This window comes from Tupaia chinensis, unplaced genomic scaffold (assembly GCF_000334495.1).
Source record: "Tupaia chinensis unplaced genomic scaffold, TupChi_1.0 Scaffold000527_1, whole genome shotgun sequence".
Taxonomy (NCBI): domain Eukaryota; kingdom Metazoa; phylum Chordata; class Mammalia; order Scandentia; family Tupaiidae; genus Tupaia; species Tupaia belangeri.
The window spans coordinates 2,831,836-2,850,159 of NW_006160040.1; the positions used below are offsets into that span (position 1 = coordinate 2,831,836).

Genomic DNA, 18,324 nt, shown 5'->3' on the forward strand with positions numbered 1-18,324 from the left:
TAAGAGGCTGATCTGATTTTGTGTTTTCCCCAAAGCTCTGGTAAAGTAATGACTTCTGATGTACAGTACATTCAACATGAAGAGCCTTCCCCTTTCTTGCTCAACATATAATTGCTGCATTTGTGCATGCTGTGTAAGTTGAAAATAACAATAAAAAGTTAATGAAGAAAATAAGTGCTGGTTGTAATGAATTAGGAATATTGCTAGATTTATATCTGGAGTTTATTTCTATTGTTGTAAGTAGAATTCCAATCAATAGGAATATGTAATCACACTGCATATGCTTTCATCTCTTGAGATTTCTCTGAAAAGGAGCTGAGGTATCTTTAGGAAATGACTTTCAAAAGCTTATAATAAATGCGATTATTCAGAATAATCATTTAAAATCAGTCAATCAGTACTTTTCATTTCTAAGGTTCTTGTAGTAGAAAAATATACATTTCTCAAGGTTTTTATTGCTTTACGAGTATAAAGTAGAACTTACTTTCCATTTTAAAATTAGTTTTGATTATATATAACAGTACAACTAGATTTTCTTTATTACATAACTGAACTATTACACATAAAGTCCCCTTGGACTATTCCCTATACCTGTTCCCTAACTTTCCCTGTCCCCTCTTTCTCTGGCCACTGTTATTTGTCAGGTGAATAAGATTTCTTCCAGATTTTTTTCCTATGCATTTGCACAAATAAAATAAAAAAAAATAATGCTGTCTATTTCAGTATTACTATTTTATTTAATTTATGTTTAATAATTATTTAATTTTATTATCAATATTTATTTTTTAAAAATTTGGCCAGAGAGAGACAGAGAGAGAGGGAAAGTGAGAAAGCAATCTGCCAAGTGAGATTAAAGGAAAGTAAAAAAGAAAGCCACTAAATCTGGGACTCGAACCGTGGTGGGCCATGCAGGAATCTAGTGCCTCAACCACCACACCACCCGCCGGCCCCAATACGTAACCTTAACTAAATTTAAATCTGATCAACATATTTCTACTTATGCTTCATTTCTTTTTTTATCTTTTTAAGATTTACTTAATTTTACTTATAATTATTGTTTAAATTTTCTACTAGGCAATCATGTTCATCAGAGAGAGATAGAGAAAGAAAGTGAGAAGCAAGCTGCCAGGTCTGGGACTCAAACTGCAGTTGGCCATGTGGGAGTCCAGCGCCCCAACCACCATGCCCCCTGTCAGCCCCACAGGCCTCATTTCTTAAAATGTTTTTTGATTTGACCAATCCCCAAGGGAAATACAGTTTATTAATTTTGTCTGTCATTTTCAAGAACTAGAAGAACTCTAGTGCATGGAATGAAGGCGAGGATTGGTAATCACAGCCTATTGTTACTATAATTAAAAGTCATCAGATGCTAATTAGTATCACATTAAAATGGTAAATTATGAACTACAATATTTGCAGCTGAGACCAAGTCCAATTCCCTAAGTTTAAAGGTTTGAAGGAAAAATAACTGTCTTATTTCATAACTTTTTATATTCTCCACTTCTTTTTTTGGTGTTTTAGAAGTCCAGTTACCTTGGAGTTTATTTAAACTAAGAGAAAAAGGTCACGTTTTCATGCAATACATACTTGGTTCTTTAAATAACAATTATGACAAACGGCAGAAAGAATTAAGGGATGCTGCACTTATGGTCCATACAAAATACCAATATTTTGGGTTGTACATAATTAAAGAAATATCTAAACACATTTTGAAATATTGTAATAGTCAATACATAGAGGCATGCCTTTTATGGGCAAAAGAATGCAGTTTAGAAAAGAAAAAGAAAGAAAACCACACCACTATATTCTCCACTTTTTCAGATTATTTCACACAGGCCTTCAAATATTCTACTACCACTTCCTTTACCACCACACTAAGCCTGACCAATTTTCACTTAAAAGGGAAAATAATGTTAAGATCCGTAATTTGATTTTAAGATTTTTTCTAGAAGACACCAGGTGGTGTAATGTTTAAGGCGTTGGACTCCCACATGGCCGACTAGGGTTCAAATTCTGGTCCTGGCGGCTTGCTTTCTCACTTTCCTCTTTCTCTCTCTGGTGAGCACATGCCCTACCCTATAGCAAGTCAAAATAATAATAACAAAATAACTATTTAAAAAAAGAAAAGATGTTTTCTAGATGTTTATAGTTATGCTTATGATGCTTTTTTTTTTCTTTTTTTTTTTTTAGAGATTTTCACTGTAGGGCGCGTGCGCTCGCCAGACAGAGAGAGACATAGAGACAGAAAGCGAGAAATCACCCCTCAGGGGGGATGGTCACGCCGCAATCCCTTCTCCTCCATTCTCCTCTCGGGATCTTGGGCACGCCCGCACACGCGCCCGGCGTGAGTTTTAAGCCACCGGGTCCGGGACACGAACCGCGGTCGACTACGTGGGAGTCCAGCGACATAGCCATTACACTAACTGCTGGTTCCCTATGATGCTTTTTGAGATAAGTTCTTGAAGCTGAAAGATGACCTTTGTGTATATGTCATTAATTTAACCTTAATTGAATAATATACTGAGTTGAGTGAAGAATTAGCATGATTACCAAGAAATTGATGGTGACTATTTTAACAAAGATGGTAAACTTAAGAAAGATACCATGTTGCTTTACTTCTGATTTTCTTAATTAAAGAAACTATAGTTTATTCATTTTCATAAGCTATTTCATATTGTCGAAGAGGCCAGAAGATCAAAGTTCAGGTCAGCCCAGAAACTCTTCAGCTCCCATTCTAATCGCAGGGGAAATTTATTAAGCTACCTATTTGTTCATGTTCTTTGTCTATGTTTGTGTTGGATTACCTTCTTCCTAAATTGTGGGATCTTCAACTGCTCTGTAGTAAAGCCTTGGCCCTTGGTCATCTATGTCGCAAATATTTTTGAAATGTTGGCATTTGTCTTTTGACGTTAAGGGAATTTTTTCTATTGAAAATTTATTTTTGGGGTACCAGCAGATAGAGTAATTATTATGTCACTGGACTCCCATATGGTCAACCACAGTTCAAGTCCCGGACCTGGTGGCTTCAAACTCACACTGGGCGTGTGTGCACACATGCCCAAAATCCTGACAGGAGAACGGAGGACAAGCAATTGTGGCATGGCCATCACCCGGGGGTGATTTCTTGCTTTCCGTCTGTTACTCTCTCTTTCTCTCCAGTGAGTGCACGGGCCCTACAGCAAAAATCTCTCTCAAAAAAAATTTTTTTTTTAAATGTAGTCAAATATGTTAATCTTTTTATTTATAGTTTCAGTTTTGGAACTTTTTATGGAAGAGGCCTTCTTTGCCATAAGATTAAACACTATTACTAATAATAATTATAATTAATTAATGATTAAATAGTCATTGACTATCATATATGTCCTAGGAATATAGTGAATCTGGCATACTGTGGACAAAATTGGATCATCTGAACTATGTTTAAAAGCACACAGAGACATAATCTTAACATTACAAACACAAAAATAATCCATTCATAATTTTATTCATCAGCTCACCTGTCACCCAGAAGTCACATAAGTAATAAGATAAAAGCACTTGTTTTTACAAATATCAATAGAATAGGCATGTTTTGAAATTCATCAGTACCAATCATGTGTCCCAGCTAACAGAGCATCTAAGAGGCAGAAATACCAACAATCACTTTCCTTAGGACTCATTAATGCATTTTCATTCATGCTCTACTTCTATCTGAGTTGATCTCTACAGCAAACAGATACAAGACAGAGCAACGTGAGCAAGAGTCACATCTAGAAATGAATGTGTGTGTCCCAGGACGCTGAAGATCTTCAGTTCAACTTACAGCTATGCTTCATATCAGCAGGTGTGCCTGTGGTTCCACGTGGCCGGTGGGTCCTTCTGTGGCAACTCTGACAGCAGGGGGAACACTATCACTCATGGCACAGGCCCCCACAGCCACGAATTCTGTCCCCTATTCTGCTTAGAGGAAATGGAGCCGAGGGCAACACAAACCCAGAAGAGACTAAAAACAGCAAGCCTTGCAGATATCAGAATAAAGGCTGTAGATAACAGAGGCATGTATGGAAAAATTATTAAAAGAAGGAATAGGTTGAAGCATGCAGAAAAAAAAGAAAATAAACTTCCGATGAGATTTTTAAAAATTTCACTGGATATTCTATAACACTTTTTTTGTTATGTTATTTTTGCTTTTTATTTTTGGGATATTCCACTAACACTTTTCCTTCTTTAAATGTCACATCATATGTTGCTTTACATGGTAACTAAGTTAATACAGTTCCATGAAGAGTGCTTTAGAGTCTGACTGCAGCTGAATTAGAGGTTGCAAAGGACGTAACAAGGGGCAGTCATTGTAAGTCACACTCCAGTTAAACCACTCTAAAAGGCACACACTGTAAAACGTGGGTTCAAATGTTTGGTTGTAGCGAAGATCCAGTCACTCAGACCAAAACTTAAATGAACATTATGTTCAAGGCACGGTGAAATACCAATGTTACAAAGCTAAGTGTTTGCCGCTAAGGGAATGGAACGAAGAACAAGGCAGCACAACAGGGGTGTAGGATGACAGTAAGAGACACTTATTCAGCACATTCTATGTGTGGACACCGTTCAAGGGATTTACACATATTACCACTTTTTGGAATGATTTTAAGCTTATGTACTTTACTCATGAGAGAGCATGCGCATGTGACATGAGAAAAAGAGAGAGAGAGAAAGGCACCCTCCACAGGATCTTGTCACGCCACGATCCCCATCCCCAACACCTGGAGTGTTTTCAGGTTGGAAGACAATCCAAACCCATAGCCGGCCCTGTGGCTTCCAGCTCTGCAGTTCCATATGCTACAGCACTGCACCACTGAGGCTGGGTCCACATTACCTTCTTTAGTACACCCAAGAGACCAATGAGGCACGGAGAGGTAACTTAACTTGTCTAGGGTCACACAGTTAAAAAGTGATCAAACAAGAACTTGAACTCAGCAAATGTGTAACCAAAATGATGTACTTCTTCCCTACTTGATCGCTTTACATAGGGCCTCAAAAGGATACTTTACCTTTCTGAGCCTCCATTTTCTCACTGATGAAACTGTTATTTCTGCTTCACAGAGTTCCCATTAGGGTTCAAGGTTAGGCATCCTCAAAAAGAATAACATTTACCAAACTTCTGCGGCATTCGATTAGATAAACTGCTGACAGGGGTTAAGGATTCTGTAGTCAAATAACTGGGAAAAGATCTCTCTTCCTAGAGATTTGTGGTGTATACTATACATACATAAGGACCCTTAAGGACCCTGAAACGGGGAACCAGCAGTTAGCGTAATGGCTATGTCGCTGGACTCCCACATAGTCGACCGTGGTTCGTGTCCCAGCCCGGGTGGCTTAAAACTCACGCCTGGTACGTGTGCGTGCGTGCCCAAGATCCTGAGAGGAGAATGGAGGAGAAGGGATTGCGGCGTGACCATCCCCTCTGGGGGTGATTTCTCGCTTTCTGTCTCTCTGTCTCTCTCTGTCTGTCTGGCGAGCGCACACGCCCTATAGCAAAAAGACCTCTCAAAAAAAAAAAATTCTGAAATGAAGGAACATTTTAATGCTTTTAAACCTGGCATGCTCACACTCATTTGATCTCAGGACCTTTGTCTCACTGAACACCTAGTACACCTTAGCCCTGAAATGGAATTGGGAAATGATGGCATCAAAAAGGCAGGAAATTCGAGTGCCTAATGGGCCTGAGTATGGCTGAGCCAATTTCTAACTTTGTGCTTTGGCAAAAACTCCATAGCTTCTCCAAGTCTGTTTCATCTCTTGGTTCCTTCCTAACCTACTTTAATAATACCCTGGCTGATTCTCTACCTCTTGGACTTTACCTGTCAGGATTATCATCTTAGTCTGTTACTGTGTTATTTACAGAAATAGCTGAGACTGGGTCAATTGAGAACAGAGGTCTATTTGACTCATGATTCTAGCCATACATAAAGTCCAAAGTCCAAAATGGCAGAAGGCAGGATCTTGAGCAGAGTGGCTATCCATAAATTTCTGCCTGTCTGGTCTCCTTTCCCATCTAATAAACACCAGAACTCAAGAAGGAATTAAGTTTTCACTTAACACCTTTATCATACAAAGAAGTCCCAACACAAGAATTTGGGGGGAGATCCAAATCATAGCATCTTCGGAGCATGAGCTAATTACATCCTCTTGCACAGAGATATTAGCATGACCCCTTCCCTTCAAGACCACTGTGGTGATAATGAGGAGTAAGAGCGAACACTTACAGAACATTTACTATGTCAACCATTACTCTCACTCATTTGACTCCCAAAACCGTTCTCTGAAGTACATATGGAGACACAGCTAGTAGGTGGTATAGTCTGTTTCCTGATTCCAAGTCCACTCTGCTGCCTCTTGCATGGCTCTCTGTTCCTCTAGGATACAGCCCTAATTCCTTAGGCTCTTCACCATCTGACTTCAACCTTTCCTCCACTTATCTCTATTCCCTACTGTGTGAGCTTGCTAGGCTGTGAGAGAAGAATTCATTCCAGGTCTTTCTTCTGGGCTTATAGAGGCCATCTTAGTTTACATGGTGTTCTCTGCACACGCGTCTTGTGTCCAAATTTTCCCTCTTTATAAGAACACCAATTATACTGGCTCAGGGCTCATTCTAATGACCTCATTTAAACTTGATTACCTCTATAAAGGCCCTATATCAAAATAAGGTCTCATGAATTTTGGGAAGATACAATTCAATTCAAGCACCTATGTATATAATGAAGCTACTCTCTATTCTTGTATATTCATGCATTCATGTAACAATTTCATACTGAGTGTTGACTATAATGTCAGTACTGTTTGGGCCCTGCTGGGTACTTCCATACCTCATGCCTTTGGTCAGCCAGTCTTTTATTTCCTCTACCTAGGACACAACCACCCTCTTCTGTGCCCCTTTCCCACCTGCTTCCCTCTGCCTAATGACCTCCTAAATACCTTCTCCAAAGCTCACTTGTAAGTTCCCTATTTTGTAAAGCCCACATGTGCCATTTTTCTGAAATTTTCTCCTTTCCTTCTCTTAAAAGCCTTAATTTCCCCACATGTAAAAGGTGGAGTAAGCAATGATTACCAAATTCACCAATGTAGCTGGGTGACAGGATGATGACAGCATTAACAGGAACAGTAAAAATATATTTTAAAAAAACAGCAGATGGGGTGGAGGTTAAGGTGGCTGGACCCCACAAGGGCAACTTTGCAATTTGAGTCTTGGACTCAGTGGCTTAGGAATCACACCAGGCATATGTGCATGTGTGCTCCAAATTCGAAGAGGAGAATGGAGGAGAATGGAGGGATTGTGGTGTGGTCATCCCCCCTGGAGGGGAGATTCCCCTTCCCCATGAACACATGTGCTGCATACTCAGGAAGTAAAGAAAATGTGTTTGGAATATTTGTTTCAGTATTTTCTGTCACAGTTAAGGTGTTGGGAAATTTTATGATATAAAAGTAGAGTAAAAATATGTTCAGTTTGTCTTTTTTTTTTAAGAAGTATTTATTTAATTTTATTTTTTATTCTTCAACTTGACCAGAGAGAGAGAGAGAGAGCAAAAACGAGAGTGAGAAAGCAAGCCACCAAGTCCAGGATTCAAACCACAGCTGGCCATGTGAGAGTCCAGCACCTTAACCACCATACCATCTGCCAGCCCCTGTGGTCTATTTTTAACTGCTATTCAGATGATAAAAAATTTGAGCCTGTTCTTGATAAAGCAACTGACAAAGCTGAACAATTTGTCAAAAAACTCACCTGAATTTCTTTCAACTTAGTAATGTTACATCAGAAAAGTCCATACTTTTAATAGAATGGGAAGTGTAAACACTTTTCCCATTGTAGCCAGAGATACTTGTACACTTAGTAATACTTTACTTGTAAATTTAGTAATACTGAAAAAAATAATACTGACTTTGTGACCTATTCTTTAAAGTTATTTAATTTAATTTATTTTATTTTTGTTATTATTATTATTTTTTTCTAACTTGACCAGAGAGTAACAGAAAAAAAGGAAAGTAAGACAACAAGCTGCCAGGTCTGGGACTCGAACTGTGGTCGGCTATGTGGGGGTCCAGCACCTTAACACCATGCCACCTGCTGGTCCCAGCAGCCTACTTTTTAAAAGTTAGGTTTGGTGGGATAAACCTAAAGACCTTGGTCTTGTTGGCAAAAGGCAGATGTTTTTGGTGCATTTTTATTGCCTGTTTTTCAAAATGTACTTATTACATTTTATCCTAAATCCTACTCTCTTGGCTGTTATGTGGTATGTTCAGTAGACACTTCTACAAGCATCAGTTATAGCCTTAGGTCAAGAGAGCACCTCACTCACTTTCGGTCCCTTAGGTAATTTACTCAGGTCCCATTATCTGACATTTAAAGGCAAGTTTATGAGAGAAAAACACCAACAACATAAATCCCAGTAGTTTGGAGGTAAATTAAAAATCTCCCAAATCAGTACTTCCTTTAAATGTTAAATAATTCACTGTGGCATTATAGATACAAGCCTCCAGCGAAAGTTACACTTGAACAATTAAGGAAGCAAAAGCCAAACAAAAGACTTCAGGGGTGGAAACAATTTAACGGTTTCTCATAGTAACTACACCAAATCACTTTTTCTTTTCTTTTTTTTTTTTTAACGGGAGATTTTTTGCTATAGGGCGTGTGAGCTCATTGGACACAGACCGAGAAGGAGAGCCAGAAGGAGAGAAATCACCCCCCAGGGGATGGCTACACTGCAACCCCTTCTACTTTATTCTCTTCTTGGGATACTGAGCACGCATGCACACACACCTTGGGTGTTTAAAGCTGCCAGTGTGGGACTTGAACCGCAGTCAACCATGAGGGAGTCCAGCACCTTAACAACTATGCCAGCTGCTAGCCCCCCCAAAATAATTTTTTCTCATTAATAAGTGTATATAAAAAACACCCAGCACACCAATGACTTACTAGATTAAGTTTGATTATAGAAAATATCCTGAAACTATATGCCGGGATTCTTCCCTAAATGTAATTGTGGATTCTACACACTTGGCTATGAAACCCACTTACATCATTTGGAAAGATTTTAATGTTTATAATGCACGTCTACTCTTCTGTAAAGGTGTTTTGCCCAGATTGCTCAGATTACACCATCTACCCAACAAGATACGTAAAGTATCAGAAGCAATGCAGTCGTACTGTAGAGCTAGATAAGAAATTAGAAACACGAGGTCACATTGCAGTGGATGCATATGCAGATAATCGCCCCTGTGTAGCAGGAGGTATACACATCTTAGAATGAAAATAGAGGTACAGGTGGTAGAGTGTGCTGATCTGCAGTACTGAAAACCATGCAGGAGGCTGGAGGTTCAGATCCTGGGTGAACCTGAGCACACTGGTTGCTTGTGTGCATGCGCATCATACTGGTTAGCTGTAAGGCCAGGGTGGGGACTGTGGTCTAATGAAACCCTTGAGTCAAGGGTAGCTATCTCTCTCTCTTCCTCTCTCTTAAGAAATAAGATAAATTTTAAAAAATAGTATTTTAATCTCTTCCCTACCATTTTCTACCTAGAAAAATTTAGGCAAATTCTAATCACAGTACTGGTCATCTCTTCTGTAAAATGGGAATGATCCACTTATGCACCAAAATTTTTTTTTTTTTAGAGGTTTTTGCCATAGTGCGTGTGGTGCTCGCCAGACAGAGACAGAGAGACAGAAAGCGAGAAATCACCCCCCAGGAGGGATGGCCACATCGCAGTCCCTTCTCCTCCATTCTCCTCTTGGGATCTTGGGCACACACACACACGCACCCAGAGTGAGTTTTAAGCCACAGCGTCTGGGACTCAAACCGCGGTCGACTACATGGGAGTCCAGCAACATAGCCATTATGCTAACTGCTGGTCCCTGCACCAAATATTTACAGCACACCTGCTTATGTGTCAAGTAGTACTTTTTCAAGGGTTATACTATAATTAGAGATAATAAAACATAACTGGTGGACATTGGACAGATGTGCTGTTACTCAAATATACAAGCAGAAGGCTGACCAATAAGATAGGCAAAGGCAGCAGCTAGAAACCACTGGGTTCCTACTAGGAAGGAAAGGACATGGGATATAAGGTGATGTGAAGTCCATTTGCTTCCCAGGGACTAACAGGTTATCAGTGTTTACTCTAGATTTGTATGTATTTTCTCTAGTTAGCTCAATTAAACTTAGCCAAGAGTTTTCTACAAAAGTTATAAAGTTTTGAGCTCTAATTCAAACAGCGTTTTGGGAAGAATGTACATGTATTAAATACTTGCCAAGTTGCTTTCCATTTAGAAGTTCTTCAAAGCATACTTATAACACTGTTTTTGACATATTAATTTTATGACTAGTCTAATCTACAACTGAAATAAACTTTTTGGAATAGACTAGAAAAGTGTAATGGATTTAAAAAATACATGAGACTTGGAGGGAAGAAGAGAACTACAATTTTTCCCATTTGTCAGTTGTATAACACGAAAAAGTCTCAAGTGCTTTTTTTTTAAAGTTTATTTCTTTCATGATAGTGAGAGACAGAGAGAAAAAGAGAAAGAGAGAGAGAGAGAGAGAGAGAGAGAAACAGGCACCTCCAACAGGGTCTCAGCCTTCCTGGGAGCACACATGTATGTGCATGGCATGAACAGATGAACTGGGCAAAAGAACCTGTGATCTCCATATACATCTAGCATCACTTGAGCAGTCTGTTACCACAGCACCTGTGAGCTGGCCCAAGATTTTTGAACCTGTTTCCTTAAGTAAAATTTTTTCTTTTCTTTTTCTTGGGGCATGGCGGCACCCGCCCTATGGCAAAAACTGCTGGAGGCTGGAGGACTGTGGCACTGAGCCCATCTCTCTCTCTTTCTGTCTCTCTTTTAGTTTTTGCTATACTCACGAGAGAGAGAGAGAGAGAGAGAGAGAGAGAGAGAGAGAGAGAGAGAGAGAAGGAAAGTTGAGAAGTCACCTCCAAGGGGGATGACTGCACTGCAATTCTTTCTCCTCCAGTCTCCTCTTGAGATTTTGGGCATGCACACACAGGTGCCTAGCGAGATTTTGAAGCTGCTGCATCTAGGGCTCCAACTGCACACCCAGCCATGTGGGATCCGGCTGCCTTAATCTTCACACCACCTGCTGGCCCTTAAGCATAACAACTTTAACGTTTGACATTATTATAAAGATAAAATGATATAATTTTTTTTTCCTTTTGAAAAGGAATTTTGCCAAGGTACATGTGCACTTGCCAAAGACATAGAGAATGAGGGAGAGGAGAAGGCACTCTGCATGAGTAATGATCACCTTACAATTCTTTCTCCTCTATCTCTCCCTCCTTTCAGGATTTTGGATGCATATGCACACACATCCAATGTGTTTCTCAAACTGCCAGGTCTGGGACTTGAACTGCACTGTTTACTGTGTGGGATCCAGCTGCCTTAACCACTAGACCATGAAGCTGGCCCAAATGTCCAACTGCCATAAAAATTATTAGTAACTTAAAAGCACCAAACAAATACAAATTATTTCAGAGTGAACAGGAACTAAAAATGATGCCTAGCTATCCCTTTCAGTGAAGACACCTGTATGGATAAATGGTAAAAAGGTCTACAAAATTATACTGCCTGGAGGAGTGGTCATGTGTAGACATGACAGTAATCTTTGTTTGCTTGTTAATGACGAAGGATTGCTGAACTTCAGAGCAGGCAAGTAATCATCATCTCTAAATATTATGACAGAAAAAAAGCATTTATGGGTAAGACAGCGGGGGGAAAAAGTCAAAGATGTGGATTGAGTTTAAAGTAAATCAACAAGGTCAATTAGCCACAACCCAGTTTCTAGAAATGCTTGTTTGTTTGTTTTTTTATTTTTTTAAGTGAGGAAAATTTCCTTGTCATCCATATTTTTAGGTTACTTTTCATTGTATATGCCAAGCCTACAGATGCCTACAGATTGTTACTTCCCCATAAGCTTTTGCCACAGTGCCAAGTATACTCCTAGGATTAAATAAAATTATTGCTGATATACTGTTACTAAACATATATATATATGCAGTGCTTTTTTAAAAAACAAAACTAAAACTTTCAAGTTTATTTTATATAAAGGAGAATATGGGTAATACATACTTAAAATGTATTGATATAAATGTGTAAGATGTAAAAAATTCTGACTCTAGTACCAGTAAAAACTTCTCTACCATAAAAATAAGCAAAATAAAATGAAAGCTACAGCACTGAGGTACACTACTTTCCTTAAAATGGTGTTGGGTTGTCAGAAAAGTCATGACACATTTTTGCATAGAAAAACAGAAAAATACGTCATAACTTTCCTGACGACATAATAGTAGCATCAATCTTTCCACAACTAGGTGTCATTTTGAGTAGGTTTAAAAATCACATATTTAGATGGCACAGTCGGTAGCACACTGCACTGCAGTGCTGGAAGACACGTGGCCAACTGATGTTTCGGATCCGCGGCGCAGCCGCCCTGAAACATACCTGTGTATGCCCAAGCTCCTGATGAGCTGGAGAGCTAAGGAAGGACACCCTAACTGATGAGATCTACTGAGGGTGCTTTATTCACTCACTCTCACGTGTGCATGCACTAGTCATCATAACTAAACTAAAACATAAACTTAAAAAAATCATTAATCCCAAACTAAAGGATATAAAGGTTTCTACAGAGACGTGACAACATAAGGGAAGGGTGCAGTAATGAATAGAAAAAGTTTACATACCCAAGGTAGAAATGAAGGTATCTGATACAAATGTGTTCGGGAATTTACTAGAGTTATGCATGGAGCTGCCCAAGACTATCAGACTTATTAGAAAGAATAAAAATCCATTTTAAAATCTTATATTTTAATGTATCTTTGAATCAGAGAATGACAAAGCTAGAAAGTGATCCCTACTGACCACTGTCCAATAAAAGAAAGTACAATTTAGAGAGCACTGTCCAAAGACTGATTCCTTCTTACCATGAGTAGATCCCGCTGACCATGTCGTAGTTCTCACTCGAGTCATTCACACTGCTGGGCCCGGCTGCTTTAGAAATAAGTAGTACCACCAAGCCCCTTAGCTGGAGGTTATGCCGGCTGTCATAGACAAACCCCCTGCCAAGTACAAAAAGAAGAAGATTAATTATACCTATACAGGATCATCAGATTAAGCTACAAAACCACCAAGAGTATATTAGAACTTCTAAGCTGGACAATGGGACTTAGTGAAAGAATACCTTGCTGGGGGGAGGAAAAAGAGTTAATGCGAGGAAGCGATGAGCTCAGGTGACAAGTAGAGAAACTCATGGCTGTTTTTATTTTTAAGAATTATTTTTTAAATTTTATTATTATTATTATTATTTTTAAATTTGCTACAGGGTACATGCACTTACCAGAGAGAGACAGAGAGAGGCAAAGTGAGAGAGCAAGTCACCAGTTCCAGGACTTAAACTGGGTGGGCCATGTGGGAGTCCAGCGTCTCAACTACCATGCTGCGGGCTGGTGGCTGGTTTTTAAAAAGTTGTGAAGCTTGAAGATCTGGCTCCTTTCTCTTTCTGGGTCTTCCCACTGTCTGTATCCTGCCTCTCAATCTTATTTGCTGTGCTAAGAAGAGGAACACATGGTGTTTAAACAGCTTTCTAGTTAACTGATGGCAACTGACATAAACTATGGCATGGATGAAGGGATATTATTTGGTGACGATGATACTAACAGAGAGTGGTAAAAAATGATTTGTCTTCACAGGTAGAGAAGGTGCTCAGACAATGAAAGGATTAACCAAATCCAAATTATAATACTCTAAATGTATCCCATATGTAAATGAAAATAAATGCCATCAGTAAAAAATCTTGCTGGTTCCTACTACCAGCAAGCATTATGGAAAGCACAGCCCAGGAGTGAAGAGAGCCAGATTCCATATGGCCAACCACAATTCAAATCCCATCCCAAGGGCCTTGAAAAGCATGCTGGGTATATGTGTATATGCCTCAAATCTCAATGGGATAGAGAAATGGAGGGCAAGGAATTGAAGTATGACCATGCCCCACTGGGGAGTGCTTACTCCCCTCCTTCTCTAGCAAGCACATGCATACTCTGGCAAATAAAAATAAAAAGTTAGGGCCAGCCTGTGAGTAGTGGGTAAGACAGCTGGACTCCACGTGGCCCACAGTACAGTTTGAGTCCCAGACCAGGCAGCTTAGAAACATGCCAGACATGTGAACGTGCATGCCCAAAATTCATAAAGGAGGGAAAAGTAAAGAAGAAGGGATTGTGGTGGGACCATTTCCCATGGGGAGTGCTTTCTCACTCTCTCTTTCTCTGTCTCTCTCTAGTGAGCACACCTTTTTTTTTTTTTTAAGATTTTTTTGTTTGTTTGTTTTGTTTTCTTAAAAGAGAGCATTATTGTTCCAGGCAATAATAAGGCCTAAGAATGTCATGTTTCTTTGCTATAAGGATTGAACTTTTATCATTTCTGCTATAATTGAAGCTAAGAATACTTTTCAGAAATATATTTTCTTTTTAAAATATTGTGAATGGTTGTCATACAAAAACTAAATGGCATCACAAAAAAAAGAGAAAAAAAGAACTGAAAAGAAAGAAGTATATGGACAATATATTACAACAAATTAATATTTAGAATAATGTTTGTGAAAGTCCGATACAGCACACACAAGCAATACACAAACATCGTTTCTGAATGTGGTGAAAATACATTAAAATTAGTATTATAATACTTGAATTATTGACTTCCTTTATGAGTTTTGAACAAAGAATCAGTTTAAGTTAATTAAGTTAACACAGTCGAAAATAATGAGTCCATTACTGAAGAAAAATCTTTGTCTCTTAGGTTGCCAAACAAAAATGTTAAAGAAGGTCCTTTCTTACTTCTCTGTTACAAAGTAAGATAAATCTTCATGTTCTCTACAAATTAACAGCTATTGCTTCTTCTCTGCTTTCTCCTTAACCCAGTAAATGATTTTTCAGCAAGTTAGAAGGGTTAATATTTGTGAAAAATAACTTCTAATTTCCCAGGAAAAGAAAGTTAAGATAACTAAGTTACATCACAAAAGAAGCAAATAATCATAGAAATGTCCCAAATTCTTTATAATAGAGAAATTGCATCAGGAGGGTCAGAAGCTTCCTTGAGAGATGGTGACAGAGTTGAACCCAAAGGAGGAACGGATGTGAAAGAAGGGGGCGGGAAGAGAGCAGGTAAGGGCAGGGCACTCACAGCACACGAATGAGCACATTCAAGGCTGGAGCCCTGTAGAAATATGGCTGGAGCACACAGGGACCAGACCAGACAGGCCAGACAGATCCTGATCAGAGGCCTGCTCTCTATTCAAAGAGCAATGCGAAGGCATTGCAGTATTTTATTTCGCGACCAATGACATAACCAGATATTTCTGAAGATAAAGAAAATATTGGGTCATCGGAAAAGTCGTGACAGAGTTTTGCATAGAAAAACAGAAAAAGACATCATGATTTTTTCAATGACCCAATAGAATCTTCTATCATCAATGTGGAAAAACAACTTGGCAGGGGCCGGCAGGTGGCGTGGTGGTTAGGGGCGCTGGACTCCCACATGGCCAACCACCATTCGAGTCCCGGACCTGCTTTCTCACTCAGCTTGCTTTCTCACTTTCTTACTCTCACTCTTGCTCTGTCTCTCTCTGGTCAAATTAAATAAAAAATTGAATAAATAAATAAAGTTAAATAATTCTTAAAAAAAATAAGAAAACAACTTGGGTGGAGGAGAAAGGAGGAAACTCTGGATAAGCAACCCAATTAGAAGGCTTCTGCAGTATTCAGTGAGAAATATGAGGATAGTTTGGTGGATAAACTAGAGATGTGACAAACCTAAGGTAATATTTTGATGCAATTTAAATGGATGTTGCATATTATATAGCCCTGGATAATGAGCTAATATAACTACATCACTAATTTTAAACAATCAATATTTTTCTTCAAAGTCTATAAGCTGAATTTTGAGAGGAGAAACTTGGCTTTCTCCAAAATTCTGCTTCAGGTCTATAAGAGATGAATGGTAAATACTGATAACACCAATATTCTAACAGCTAGCCAATAGAAATAAAAATTGAGTAGGTGACATTTTTTTTTTTTGGAGAGATTTTCACTGTAGGGCGCGTGCGCTCGCCAGACAGACAGAGAGAGACATAGAGACAGAAAGCGAGAAATCACCCCCCAGGGGGGATGGTCACGCCGCAATCCCTTCTCCTCCATTCTCCTCTCGGGATCTTGGGCACGCACGCACACGCACCCGGCGTGAGTTTTAAGCCACCGGGTCCGGGACACGAACCGCGGTCGACTACGTGGGAGTCCAGCGACATAGCCATTATGCTAACTGCTGGTTCCCAAGTAGGTGACATTTTTGGCAAGTCAGCTCTATATCCTTTTGACATCATGCTTTAGATGGCAGGCTGTAGTTCTTACTGCATCATGTCTTTCTACAGCTATTAACTAATTTTCTCCTTAACTCAATTGTGAAAGGATCTCTGATCCTCAAACCATCATATGTACCTCTCCATACATCCTCTCAAATTCCATTTCAACAAATGTGCCAAGTATGGGGTATATAAAGGAATAAGAGCTATAAGGAAGGAGCTATACTGTTGGTTCAAAATATGGTTAAACAGTTATGAGCACACTGAGGAAGAAAGAAAATTGCTTCTTCCTAGAGGTGTTCCTCATAGCAGAGGCAACATGCAGACTGAGCTTGAAAGATGGTCGAATTTCCCTGACAGAGCATAGAGGTAGGAATGGATGGGGATGGGGTTACTGTAATGGAAACAAGGATATTTTAGGAAAACGAAACAGGATAAGCAGTGACAAGGAGGTAGAAGAATGGAGAGCTGGTTTAGGAGCTGAGGGACTATCCATTTAGGCAATGTGTGAGGGTGAACAAGCCCAGAAAAACAGACCGCCTAGAGAGTGACGGCCTTGAAGTCAGGGTTAGAGTCTGCACTTCATTCTGCAGGCAATCTGGAGGCATGGATGGCTTGTCAGCAAGGGAGCAGCATGATTAGAGCTAAAGACTAAAACTGTTACTCTGGGTCTAATACTGTTACACTGGCGATAGCATGTCGGGTGCAGTGGAAAGAAGAGGGAAGATTAGTTAGGAAGGGCCTTTCGCAGTGTCCAGGTGGGAGGGAGATAATGAAGGCCTAAATTAGGATAGTAGCAGCAGGGATGGCGAAAAAAAGCTGAATGATGGTAACAGCATGGAGGGGAACAGGTTAGTCTGGCCAACCGACTAGATGATGGAGGCCGTGGGGAAGGATCAAGAAGCAAAGGAAAGGTAGGGGCTGAATTTAAGTTTCAAACCAGTTTGCTGGAGGTGATGATGCTGCCATTAGTAGGGATTGGAAAGAGGAAGGAGAGCTAATGGGGAATTAATGAGTTCAGGTTTGGACATGTTAACTTTGAAAGCAAGAAGGACTTCCAGATGGAGATGCCCAGCAGGCAGCTGGAAAGGCTGTGGATAGAGATTTGGGAAGCATCTTCATTGAAGTGATGGCTGAAGCAGTAGGAATTGATGGATGGGTTTTTGAAAGAAAAGAGAAAAGGAAAGGGAAAGGAAGGCAAGGAGAGGGAAGAGAACAGGAGTGGGAAAGGCAGAGATGAGATGGGCAGGAGTGAGATGGGAAGACCAAAGGAACCTCGCAGAATTCCTGTGTTCAGGGCACTGAGGAAGGGTGAGTAACCAACATGAAGGAATGCATTATGTTCACAGGCAAACAAGAAGTGTCTCCACAGACACTGATGAAGAAGTATGTATATACATGTACAATAGTGACTGAGAACTACAGCAGTACGGTGACAGAAACTAGGGCCAGTCATGGCCTCTACCATGGGCCTTTACAGTACCTGTTAGAAACCCCTAGTTAGACACCTAATACATTGCGTAACAGAAATGGTAGCCATGACTACTCTAACACAATGTAGCATACATGATGCCAGGCTTCTGTTGTCTTACATACATATACTCTAATCCACACAAAAATCATGTAAGATAACTAGTAATGGCTCTTTACACTGAGAAAAATGGGCAAAAAACCTTAGAAAAGTTAAATAATTACTAACCACCCTTAATCAGTTCATAATGAAATGCCACAAATTCAGGCTCCACAACCCGGGCTCACTTGTGCTTTGTCACCTTGCTCTTTATTTGTTCACAGGACTCCCTCACAAGGCTGTGGCATCTCTGGATGCCCTATACCCAGAGTAACTGGCACGGAAGAGGTCTCACCACATGAGAGATGAGGAAATGAACAGCTTCGAGGAGGGCAGCAGACTCCATTCTACACACTT

The 18,324-nt window shown here is 39.8% G+C and overlaps 1 protein-coding gene across 1 annotated transcript in view; it reads right to left on the reverse strand.

Moving 5' to 3' along the window:
• The window catches only part of PDSS2 (decaprenyl diphosphate synthase subunit 2), a 303,979-nt gene that overhangs the window by 186,872 nt on the left and 98,783 nt on the right, over positions 1-18,324 (reverse strand). Inside the window, exon 2 of the mRNA XM_006156956.2 lies at positions 12,973-13,107. Within this exon, the coding sequence (XP_006157018.1) occupies positions 12,973-13,107 (135 nt within the window). The remainder of the gene's footprint in view (positions 1-12,972; positions 13,108-18,324) is intronic.